Source organism: Ceratotherium simum, chromosome 15 (genome assembly GCF_057802395.1).
Source record: "Ceratotherium simum simum isolate JZ-2026a chromosome 15, ASM5780239v1, whole genome shotgun sequence".
NCBI lineage: Eukaryota > Metazoa > Chordata > Mammalia > Perissodactyla > Rhinocerotidae > Ceratotherium > Ceratotherium simum.
The window spans coordinates 21,073,632-21,086,011 of NC_141914.1; the positions used below are offsets into that span (position 1 = coordinate 21,073,632).

Below are 12,380 nucleotides of genomic sequence, written 5' to 3' on the forward strand. Positions count from 1 at the left end.
TCATTTAAAAACATGTATTAAACACCTACTTTGTGGCAGGCACTCTGTAGAGCACTGGGATGACTGCAGTGTGCCAGATGCTCACCGTCCCTGCCTTCTTGGAGCTGACAGCTTAGTAGGTGAAAGGTCATTAAACAAGTGATTTCTAGAGTGATATGGAAGTACAGAGTTCTGTAAGAGCATATAACAGGAGGACCCAACCTAGTTGGAGGGACAAGGGGAGTCAAGGGTCCGGGAAGCCTTCTCTGAAGAATAGACATTTAGACTGAGAACTTAGCTAGAAGAAAGGGGCAGGGGGCCAAAAAGGAAGAGAGAGACTCCCAGGTAGAAAGAACAATGTGCCATGAATCTGAGGTAGGAAAAAGCACGAAACAGTCAAGGAACGAGAACCAAGCCGGAGAACGGGCAAGTGGACAAGAGAAAGTGAGATTCAGAGGGAACAGGAGCCACGTCAGGCAGGGCAGCTTGGAAGGATTTGGAGATTAACCTAAGGGCAATGGAAACCCTTTTGATTTGTTCAGAATTTTATGTTTTAAAAGTCACTCTATTCTGTGAGGAGAAGAGCAAAGAGGAGGCAAAGAGCAAAAGAGGAGAATACCAATTAAGAGGCTAGTATGTGGCAGACCAAGTGAGAAAAGATGGTGGCTTAGACTAGGGTGGGGACAATGGAGATAGAAACGGAAGGCTTTAAGAGCTATTTGGAAGGTAGAGGGAACAGGACCTGGTGAAGGATGGAATAGCGAGTGAGGGAGAAGGAAGAGTCAAGGACGCCCCATAGGTTTCTGACCTGAACAGAAATGAACTATGGTCCACTTACCGAGATGGCAGAGAGTGGGGTGCAGGGGAGTTTAGATGTTCATTTATTCATCTAAGTGTATTAATTTCTTAGGAAGAGATCAATAATGTAGGTGCTGAGGAGACTAAAGAGATGAGTAAAAGGCTGCCCCTGCCCTGAAGGAGGGCAGAGCCTAGTAGACAAAATAGACATGTACACAAATCAATGCAATACAGTAGAGTCAGATCTCAAAAATATCCCGGCCTTCTGACCGAGTAATCTGACACCTGGAGAGTTATCTGAAGGAAATAACTCAAAAAAAACCCTAATGAATTCATTTCAATTCAACAGTCTCTTTATTGAGCAACTAGTCACAGTATGCCAGGCACCATTCGGTCTTGAGGAATCAAAGATGAATGAGCACAGTCCCTGACCTCAAGGAGCTCACAGTCCATTGGGAAAGCTAAGACAAGCATCGAATTCACTGTAATATGAAAACACATGTCATCAGAGCCAGGTGAGAAGTGATGTCAGGCTGGCAGCTGGTCAGACTTCTCAGAGAGGCCCTCACCCCCACAGGATGGAAATGCCTCCCCAGACTGCTTCTCCTTTGGACCAGAAATGAAAGGAACTGAAATTTATTTCCCTGGCCCCAACCAGAGCTCCCTTCATCCCCTTCCTGACTGCAGCTTTGGGCTTTGTGTAGAGAAAGCGAGGAGTTGAGAAGAACAAAGAGAAGCTGGACTTGAGGGGAAATAAGGATAGCAAACAAGATGGAGGAGGAGGCAGCCCGTCACATTCACGGCAGTTACATGTGGGTAGTAGAAATATAAGATTTTGCTGTGTTTGTATTCTCCTTTCTTTTAATATGTATTAATTTTTTCCACGTGGAATATTTTCTTTGGTAAAAAGAAAAAAACTATATTTATTTATTTGGAAAGTAGGTGTCAGGGCGAGTTAACATTTTCATTCCACTGGGAGGATCTCGTTCTTGTGCGCCAACCAGTAAACCTGAGGTGAAATGAGTCCAGGGTTGGTAAGACAGCAGCACAGAGGGATGGATCGCTTATGTTGTGGTGTAGACAGAGCTGGATTTCACCCCCGTCCTGCTGCTGTGTGACTTAGGTAAATTATTTAATCTACGTGAACGTAAGTCTCCTCATCTCTAAAATGGGAGTAAATTATAGTGGTAGTTAGCTCTTAGGGTTGTTGGGAAAATTAAACAAGAAAATACAGTTAAAGCATGTTGTGGCACATGGTAATAAGCCCTGAATAAACACCCACAGTTATTACTCATGCTGTGTCCTTTATTTGCTGAGGTAGCAGAGCCTCGCACTGCTCCAGCCCCTTCTGTCTCACTGGGAAACAGTGGGGATCTCAGCGCTGAGAGTTCTTGGTTCTAAGATAATCAGTTTCTTGATGTTTTTCAGGATGAAGAGGATCTGGCCAACGCCCTGATGTGGCCCGAGATTCAACAGGAGCTGAAAATTATTGAATCTGAGGAAGAACTCTCTGCTTTGCCACCGCCTGCTCTAAAGATCAGCCCCACTCAGCCAATTCTGGAGTCCAGTCCAGGGCCTTTTGCTTCCCCGGAGCCTCTTGGGAGCTTGTCTTGTGGCTCCGCCCCAGCTCCAGGCCCCATCCCCCTGGAGGAGTGGACTAGGGATCCAACCAATCAGAGCACACAGGGGGCGTCCACAGCAACCAATAGAGAAAAGCCTGAGACAAGCAGCAGCCTCCACAGATCCGAGCCGGAGAAGGGCCAGCGCCCAGACCCCACCAGCCTGGCTCCTCTGGAAATAGTGCCCTTTGAGACGGTTTCTCCACAAGCGAAGGTGGAGGTGGGAGGCCCAGGGAATCTGTCTCCTGTGCTCCCGCCTGCTCCTCCCCCTCCAACTCCTATGGAGGAGTTGCCTCGAGTCCAGCTATCAGAGGGCAGCCCTGAGGGAGAAGATTCATCCAGGAATTTGAAGACATATCCGTATACAGACCAGCTGAAGTCCAACGGCAGCCCTGGGGTCCCCAGTCTTTGTCAGGGAGAAGAGGCCTCTCCAGGACAAAGTGAAAAGCAAAATTCAAAGGATGCTGCTCCTGAGAGAAAAGGCTCTGGTTTTCCAAGCCCCACAAGGGAGGTTGAGATCTCCCCACAAGGAGAGGGGGATGTCACCCATTCAGTACAGGAGCCCTCAGACTGTGACGAAGACGACACTGTGACAGATATTGCCCAGCATGGCCTGGAGATGGTGGAGCCCTGGGAGGAGCCCCAGTGGGTGACGAGTCCTCTTCACTCCCCAACTCTGAAAGATGTGCAAGAGGCCCAGATGCAGGGCCCCCAGGGCCACCGATTGGAGAAGAGGCTTTCCCACAGGCCCAGCCTTCGCCAGAGCCATTCTCTAGATAGCAAAACCACAGTTAAGAGCCAGTGGACTCTTAAGGGTCCCTCCTCCAGCAGCTGTGCTAATCTTGAAGCAGAGAGGAATTCTGACCCTCTGCAGCCCCTGGCATCCAGGAAAGAGATTACTGGATGGGATGAGAAAGCCCTGAGGTCCTTCGGAGAGTTCTCTGGCCTGCAAGAGACAGAAGTTCTTCCCAACCGGAAGGGATCAGGTGGTTTGCAGCCCAAACCAGCGGAAACCAGCCCTGTCAGCCTAGCAGAGGGAAAGGAACTGGGGACACACCTGGAGCACTGCAACCCTCAGATTGAGCAAGGTGGTGTTCCTGGGCCAGAGAGCAGCAAGGAGAGTTCCCCTAGCGTGCAGGACAGTACCTCACCTGGAGAGCATCCCCCAAAGATACAGCTAAAGAGCACTGAGTGTGGGCCCCCAAGAGGGAAAAATAGGCCTTCTTCCCTCAACTTGGACTCTGCCATTCCCGTCACTGACCTCTTCCGGTTTGAGAATGTGGCCTCGTTTGGTTCACCTGGAATGCAGCTCTCTGAGCCAGGAGACCCGAAGTTCACATGGATGACCTCATCTCACTGTAAAGTAGACCCCTGTAGGGTTTACTCCCAGGACCCTCAGGACCCGGACATTGTGGCTCATGCCCTGACAGGCCGCCGTAACTCAGCTCCCGTGAGTGTGTCAGCTGTGAGAACCTCCTTCATGGTCAAAATGTGCCAGGCCAGGGCAGTCCCAGTCATCCCACCCAAGATTCAGTACACACAGATCCCACAGCCCCTGCCCACTCAGAGCTCAGGGGAGAATGGGACTCAGCCTCTGGAAAGGAACCAAGAGGAACCCGGCTCAACTGGTGGGACCTCTCAGAAACCTGCCGAAGGTGATTCCCTCTCGTCCTTGGAAAGCCCAAAGGAAGAGAAACCAAAGCAAGATACAGGAGCTGTTGAGTCCTTGCCAATGGATGCCACTGCATCCTGCATGTGCGAGGGACCCACCCTTTCTCCAGAACCAGGTTTGGCTAACCTGCTCTCCAGCCAGGATGCAGTAGTGCAATGCAGAAAGCGCACATCAGAGACAGAGCCATCTGGGGACAACCTTCTTTCTTCAAAAATAGAGCGACCATCAGGGAGTTCTAAGCCTTTCCACAGGTCAAGGCCAGGAAGACCTCAGAGCCTAATCTTATTCAGTCCTCCTTTCCCCATTATGGACCACCCACCCCCCTCATCCACAGTGACAGATTCCAAGGTCCTGCTGTCCCCTATCAGAAGTCCCACCCAGACAGTTTCTCCTGGTCTTCTTTGTGGGGAGTTGGCAGAAAACACGTGGGTCACACCAGAAGGGGTTACACTTAGGAATAAAATGACCATCCCTAAGAATGGCCAGAGACTGGAGACCTCAACCAGCTGTTTTTACCAGCCCCAGCGGAGATCAGTGATTCTGGATGGAAGAAGTGGGAGGCAAATAGAATGACATCAGTTCACATGCTGGTGTCTGAAAAAATGTCATGATTCGTCTGGAAGTTATTACAGGGGCAACTTGCCATTATTCTAGGCACGGGTTATCCAAGTTTGGGCTTATTTTGGCCTCTTCTCTTTCTTTAGTCTTTTGACCATTTGTTAATTAGTCCATTTGCCAGAAGAGAAGTCAAGAGAAGGACCAAAAGATGAAATTTAAACAAGTCTGTATGAGCAGGCAGGGAAAGGTCAGGTGAGGGAAGAGGATGGCCTCCAATGAGGTTTGAAACTTGTGAGTTGCATTACTCCCCCATCGCCATTATCTGTTGCCATGGAGAGCTGGGTGTGATTATGTCTTTTGAAAGAAAGAGAAGTCTTTTGCCTGTGTTGGAAAATGTTACTATTGAGGTTTGAAGGCCTCCTATTTACTTCATGCTTTTTAATGCTCTTTAAAGGATGTGTTCTTTTAGACCAGTGTTCTGATAAGCTTTGTAAAAGTATACTATCCAGAATAGAAAAGTATACTATCCAGAAAAGTATACTATCCAGAATAGAAAAGTATACTATGCAGATTCGGAAATGCAAACTAACACACTTAGTGAGTGAATTTACCCGTACTCTTTCCCTGGAACGCTTGCAGATCTGTCCAAGATGGCTCCACACACCAGCATAGAAAATCAGAATCTATACTCAAGAGCAAACTCGGAGACTGGCACAGTCCAAGAAGACTTTCTGGCTCTGGCTTTTATTAATTTGGGACTCCAACTGCCGCTACGCTGACCTCTGATTTATAAATCCAGTAGCTGGGCAGGGTGGGGGCTGAGCTGAGGCTCACCTCAATGAAATGTGCTGAATCTTCATTTAGGTATGCAATAGTGAAGTGATCTGCTTTCTTCCCAATATCAGAGTCCAAGAACAAGATGTCTTCATAGAGAAAAGCCTCACACATAGGCAGCAAACACCTCTAGCTCAGCTTTACTCTCCTTCCACACTAGGCTGGGACCAGCAGTACAGGAAGGGGTAAGGGGGGAGCCCTAGCAGGCTAGCCATCGTTACTGCTTGGTGACAGCTGCCCATCTTGACAATGTGTTTCATTTTAGCCAGTGGGTACATCCCTTTCTCCCTCTCCTTCCATTGCTCAGAGCAGATTTGAGGGACCCCTCTCCCTTCCATAATCCCCCTCATCCACCACCCACCCCAGGCACTCAGACTTGTTCCTCTCCTGTCTATATGCAAGCAGAAGCAATAAACTAATCTGATTTTATTTGTTATTTAGAATTTCAAATGGTTCTTTCCTTTTCAGCTGGAGAGAGGAAGGAAAACTAATATAACCTGCTGGCAGATTTTTGGTGCTATCCTACGAAGGCCTTCACAGGAGCCCTTCTCATGGCAAAACCCTTCAGGGTATCAACACTTTCAGACCTTCTAAGACAACTATGTTGTATGAGAAACAAAGATAAATAAGACCTATTTTTAGCCCTATGCACCTCTTCTCAGGTTCAAGTCTGGCTAAATTCTGTCCAGAAGCTCAGTCATTGCAGAAATTTCTCTAAGGGCTGGCAGTACCTCTGGGAAGACCTCACAACCAAGACTGGTGCTGGGCTGGGTAGGGGCTGAGCTGAAGTTACCTCCTCCAGTGAGAAATTGGATGCTGATGCCTGCAACGGATACATACATATTCCTCTCTCCCTTCTTCCTGATAAGCCTTACAGTTTTGAAATCTTGTCCCATACCTTTTAAGCCAGTGTCCCTGGCAGAGATAACTGGTGGGCCAGCTGATAAGTTCTGCTTTCAGAGGGCACTGAGATGAGTGAGCAAGGGGAGCGGTGAATAGGCCTTTGGTCAGTGTTTTTCCATTCTCATTGGGAACAAGACATTATACCAACAGCCAATGAGCTGTCAACCCATAAGAAAAGTCCTAGGGTATACCATTTTTCCCTCCTAGGCAGGCAAAGTGAAGAAATATAGTGGTGACAGATGAGGAAGACCATGTTCAGGAGGTGTGAAAAGTACATTCCTGCCTTATCAAAAAATGTGGCAGACAGGCTTTGTGTCAATCTCAGTGCACTGTGGTGTCTACGCTCTGATAAGGACTGTGTTCCAGTTAGAATGTGAGAAGGGGAAGGAGCCGCGCTTTGCTTCACCATCAGAACTCTGAGCCGAGTAATGAAATATTTAAACTATTTTATGATTATTTTAAATTTTTGTTTGTAACACTTAGAGGATATATTTTTATTTGGGGATAGACTGAGAAGCTACCATTTACATATTAACAAGTGAGTTCAATTTGAGGCGCCTACGTAGATTTATTAAATGGCTGCCATGTTCCTTAGACTCCGACATCTTTCATTTGTAGCATCTTCTTCAGGAGTGTGGGTGTGTGGATGTCATCATGAGACACAGTGACAACTGTCTAGAGATATTCGATACTCTGAGCTTTCCTAGTCAGTCAATCCAGAAGGCCTTGGAATCTGACTCATCTTCTCAGTCAGTGTCTGGCTGCTAAAGTGTGGATCTCTCCTTTGACTATTTTCCAGTCTATCAACTGTAACAAACATTCATAAACTTCCTATGGACCAGGGCTAGCCTGGGGCTGATGAAATTCCATTCCGTGACAAAAGTCATTACATTTTTCCCCTGAAATTGTTCCCCAAAATGACCTTAGATTACCAATTTGGTCACCCACTTGGGACTGAAAAATGAAACCCCCTCAGAATGGCTGGATGGGAATCAGATTGCCTGCTTACATCCAGGGGAGGGACAGAATGGGTGCTGCTGTTTTTAGGAGGATCTACACAGTGCCCTAGAAAGGGCTGCAAAATCAGTTTCTCAAAGGGCGCCTTCAAGTCAACCATCAGTCCTCTAAATGGGGGTGGCTGATTTAAAACCTTGAATTTGAAGTGAAATGCATGCATGTTCTAATGTTTTCTTTCAGTGTTAATGATTGCTTAAGAAGATAATAACCTATATTTATTGGCTAAATGGCCCTCCCAGGCCAACTATGTTTTTCTTCTTTTTTGCCAAAATGGACCAGATAGAGGGAATTTGGTTTTTATCCTCTGCTTCACATAGAATATGAAGAAACTTGACTAAGAACCACATTAAGACACTGATAGCCTAATCTAAGCTCTAAAATTCAAAATATTGGCCAAGTCAAAATTCTGGATCCTGGGGAAATTAAAAATGTAAACATCATCATCCTCAACAAATCATATTAAGAGCTTAGTAATATTGCACGGGGTACCTTAGAACTCTGAAATCCTTGAAGATTCTAAGGAAAAAAGGGAGAGAGGGATGGTAGCAAATGAAACAGCCTATAAACAACCAGGAACAAGATTTAGAACCATTTAGTTATGAAATGAAAGCGAAGTGGAAAAAATGTTGCAACCAGCATCTTCAAATAGGATTGTTAATAGTGTTCAAGTTACCTATTGACTTTAGTCAAATTAAACACAATTGCAAGTCCAATAAAAGGTGATAGGGAGACACTCAGGCATTGAGAATTTTGCTTTGATCATTTAAAAAATTAGAGATTGGTAACTAAGAATAAATAGTTCTGAGGTTTTCCGTGGTCTTAATTGGTTTGGTTGTGAAGTCCTGTTGGATCTCTGCTAATGAGCCAGGTAATATCAGCGTTCCATACTCCTTGAGAGGGGGTTTGAGAGACTGCCATCATCACAAAATGGGTGGACTCCTGTTGATGATGAAGTCACAGGTCCAAGACAAACTGTTACTTTCCTGTCTAATGTTTAGCACATGATAATCACATTTGACTAAAATTGGGTGGGAGAGTTATTTGTCTACACAGGCCTTGTGTTCTTGCCTGGAGAGGGGTACTGGAGAACGCGAGATTCGTTTGTCCAGGATTGGAATGGAGAGGTCAAGGGAAGGTCCAATTCTCACCAGGATTGATTAGGGCCATATTCTACCATGGCCTGTCCTATCTGATGACAACATGAATCTTGGGGTTAAGTGTTGCCAGGAGTATGATTTTACACACTTCCCGCAGGAGGGTCAGCTCAAAATGTGGGATGATAAAGAATGTGTCCTCCTTTGTCAACACTGTTTCTAGTAAAGTCAGGCCAGAAGAGGGCGCAAGCACCTTTCCAAGCATGGAGAGGAATGGGAGATGGTATAAGGGTGATCGCCTGAGATCAGTGTCAGTCTAGATAGTATAAAATTGGGGGCCACCACTGATTGACTGGGACACAGTAGATCATTTAGCAGCCTTGAGGTTCATGAGCAATGCAGGGATCACTTCTCTATGAGGATGAAGGAGGATGTAGCTAAACATAAGAAACCCACGAAGTACGTAGCCATGTGTTTTCCTGGATGAATCGCAATGCTTTGCAATAACTTAATGCCATAGTACTTCCTGGCTAATAATTCTGCAAGGTAAAGCACTTTTTCAAAGGAGTCTATTAGAAAGCCACATGATTTCAGCTGTTTGTTGAGCTTGACAAGTATGTTTCCAAAGATATAATCAAAATGTTTTTCTATTGATTAAAAAATATATAAATATTAAACTTATCCAGAGACATTTAAGTGTAATTAAAACAGATTGTTATGCTTTAAAAAATGTACTCTAATAAATGATATAAAATATAATGCTTATGATGGCACTATGAACTAGAGGAGGACATGGGGTCATCAAAATCAATAATAGGAAAAGTAGATTATATGCATCAGTCTCATTGTTCTAGTTTGTTCTGTTTGACACCATTTTTTATTACTTCAAGGTTTGGTCTCACAGCAAAAGTCCTGATGATTTGTTTCTGTAAATTTTTCTTATTTTTGTTATTTTACATCTTAATAATGGTCAGATATTTACAACTTCAAGCTTACTGTTGCAATCATATGTCACCCAAGATACCCAGTATAAATCAGTGGATATTGTAATGAAAAATGAGAAGAAAAAAAAAAGCAATTGCTTCTCAAAATACCACAGCTTAAGGAGTTATGTGGGCCCATTTACACAGATGTGAACCCAATTTTTCTATTACTTGAATCAATCAAGGGGGGACTATTCTTTGAGTGATTATGCTAATGACGCTCTGGGGAAAAAAGCAAAAGTTTGCTATCCTGGTATATATTGTCACACAAAAGGGGGACGGGAGGGGGCCAGCCTGGTGGCATAGCGGTTAAGCTTGTGCACTCTGCTTTGGCGGCCTGGGGCTTGCAGGTTCGGATCCCGGGCGTGGACCTACACACTGCTCATCAAGCCATGCTGTGGCAGGCATCCCACGTATAGGGTAGAGGAAGATGGGCACGGATGTTAGCCCAGGGCCAATCTTCCTCAGCAAAAAGAAAAAGTGGGGGGGGTGGGGAATGTTCAGTGGGTTGAAATGACAGACCCTTAGAAAAACTATCATGCAACCCAGGCTCACAACCTGGTGATATTTGCAGTGAAAAATACCATTGCCGAGGGGATACAAATACTAGCATTTTGGCAACAATATTCTATTTAGAACTTGACACTACTCAGGCCTGCTCCTGTGACCCTTCACTACTGCCCTAAATGTCTTTTTCTCCTATATACTCCCAGATGCCCTCTCCTCTGTTTCTCTCTCCTGAATCCTGTGCCCACTGCCCTCAACTGGCAACACACAGTCCCCCTCACTCCTAATCTTTCCCACAATTCCTCTGGAGTCCTTCTCTCCTTACAGCCTCCTCACTGAATGCTGCCTCCACTTCCTAAGCTTCAATAAAACTTGACACTCCCTTGAGGACACTTCTTTCTTGGCACAAAAGGCTGCACATTTTCTTCCATGTTGCACAGACTCCAAAGAGCCAAGAAAACGTCCTCCAGTTTCCCACTGGCAGTTCTGCACCATTGCATCTTTCCATCTTGTACAAAAATCTCTTATTACCAAAATGTATGGCATCCAGCTATTTTAACTTTTACCATTCTTTGTGGCCACGATGTAGTCCATGTCCCAGACTTCCCAGTCTTGGCACCAGGCTCCCTGTTTCCTCTCTACCTCATGTCCTACCATCATTCTGGATGACTTCAATGTTCCTGAGGAAAACCCATCCAACACCCTTGCCACAAGTGCTTACAGCTTATACTTCTACTCAATTTTGGCCATTTTCTTCCAGGGTTATACATCAGGCTGTTTCACAACCCAAAACTCTGTGATCCTAAACTCCCATATCCCATTCTCAGAACTTCTATCCTTACTCCTGTATTCCCTCTACTTGCTCAGATTACTAATGCCTGGCCCACGCCTACTCTTTCTAACAGACAATACCCCCACTAGACTTCATTCTTCCTTTCCTGGCCCTGCCAGACCCCAAGGTGCATCATCTCAGCTATTCTCACCAGCACCCTTAACTCCCTTGACCTCTAGACCTTTAGCCATACCTGCTTGGCAAACATCCAAACGAGGACTCTATCCACCCATCTTCTCTATCCTTTTACTGTGTCTACTGAGTTAGACCAGATAAAATCATAAAACCATGGTATGAGAGCCTTGGAAATTTATGGCTTACCACCTCGTCAGCGGCCTCATTCCGAAATTCACAAAGGATATTCCACTATTCTAAGACCCTCCTAGATGCGTCCCACCCCCAAAAATGATAACTGCTTCTTAACTTTACCACAAGTTTATGCTATCAGATGTGTTTCCTCCACTTCCTGCTGCTACTTCCCCTTATCCATCTATGTGTGTACCTAACCTCCCTCCTAGCTCAGAGGAAGTGCTATTCCTCTTCCCAAGGGCTCCCAAGAACCCTTCTTTCCAATTCACTACTTCTTCACTCCAATTCACTACTCTGGACCAACTGCAACTGACCTCCATCCCCATTGCTCCATTGAAATTTCTCTTACTAAAGTCACAGTGATCTAATAACCAAATTCAACAGTCAGTTCTCAGTCTCTCGAATATTTGATACTGTTGATCATTCCTTTCTTGAAACTCTAGTTCACCTCATCGTTTGGAATTCCATTTTCTTAATCTTGTTCATTTGAATGCTTCCTCTTCCTCTACGCTTAACTGTTGTTCTTCACCAGAATTCTGTCCTTCCTTCTCTTTTCACTCTACAATCTGTCCCTATATTACCTTATTCATGCCCATGACTTTTTCTATCACCCAGACAGTAGTGACACCCCATCCCTGCTCCCATTTTCTATTGCATGGACTTTTTAAAATGGTTGGCTAACTGGTCTCCCTGCTTTAAGTCTCATTGACATCCCCCCATTCTCCAAACCTGTCCTACATATTGCTGCCAAAGTTGTCTAAGCTAGGGTAGTGGTTCTCTTCAAAATCACCTTCAGAGTGTGTTAAAACAGACTTCTGGGCTCCATCCAGAGTTTCGGACTCAGTAGGTTTGGGGTTGGGCTTGAAATTTTCCATTTCTAAAACGTTCCCAGTTAGTGGTGCTGATGCTGCTTGTCCACAGATTACACTTTGAGATCCCTTGACCTGAGAACTCTTCGGGTCATAAGTCCTCAGCTTAAAATCTTTCATTAGCCGTCTTCTGTCTACAAAAGTTTCCAGACTTCCCTCTACTTAAGAATTACCTGAATTGCTTGTGAAAGGTGCATATTATTGGGCCTCACACTAGAAGTTCTGATGCAGTGTCCACGGATCACCCCTTTGAGAACCTGTGACCTACAAGGTAATAAAGATCCAAACCCCTTAGTGTGGAATTCAAGTCCCTCTGGAATCTCTTCCTTGCACGGCTCTCTAGCATTATTGAACTAGTTATTTTAAAACCTAGTACCAATCCTTGCCTGAGTTTTTGTATATCCTG

The 12,380-nt window shown here is 45.3% G+C and overlaps 1 protein-coding gene across 3 annotated transcripts in view; it reads left to right on the forward strand.

Annotated features, from left to right (window-relative positions):
* ARHGAP31 (Rho GTPase activating protein 31) overlaps positions 1-9,155 on the forward strand; it is a 113,082-nt gene extending 103,927 nt beyond the window's left edge. For all 3 annotated transcript variants that reach the window (XM_004436546.3, XM_087439647.1, XM_087439646.1), the window contains one exon: positions 2,206-9,155. In XM_004436546.3, coding sequence (XP_004436603.1) covers positions 2,206-4,641 — 2,436 coding nt within the window. In that variant the 3' untranslated portion in view covers positions 4,642-9,155. The remainder of the gene's footprint in view (positions 1-2,205) is intronic.
* The last annotated feature ends 3,225 nt before the right edge of the window (positions 9,156-12,380 follow it).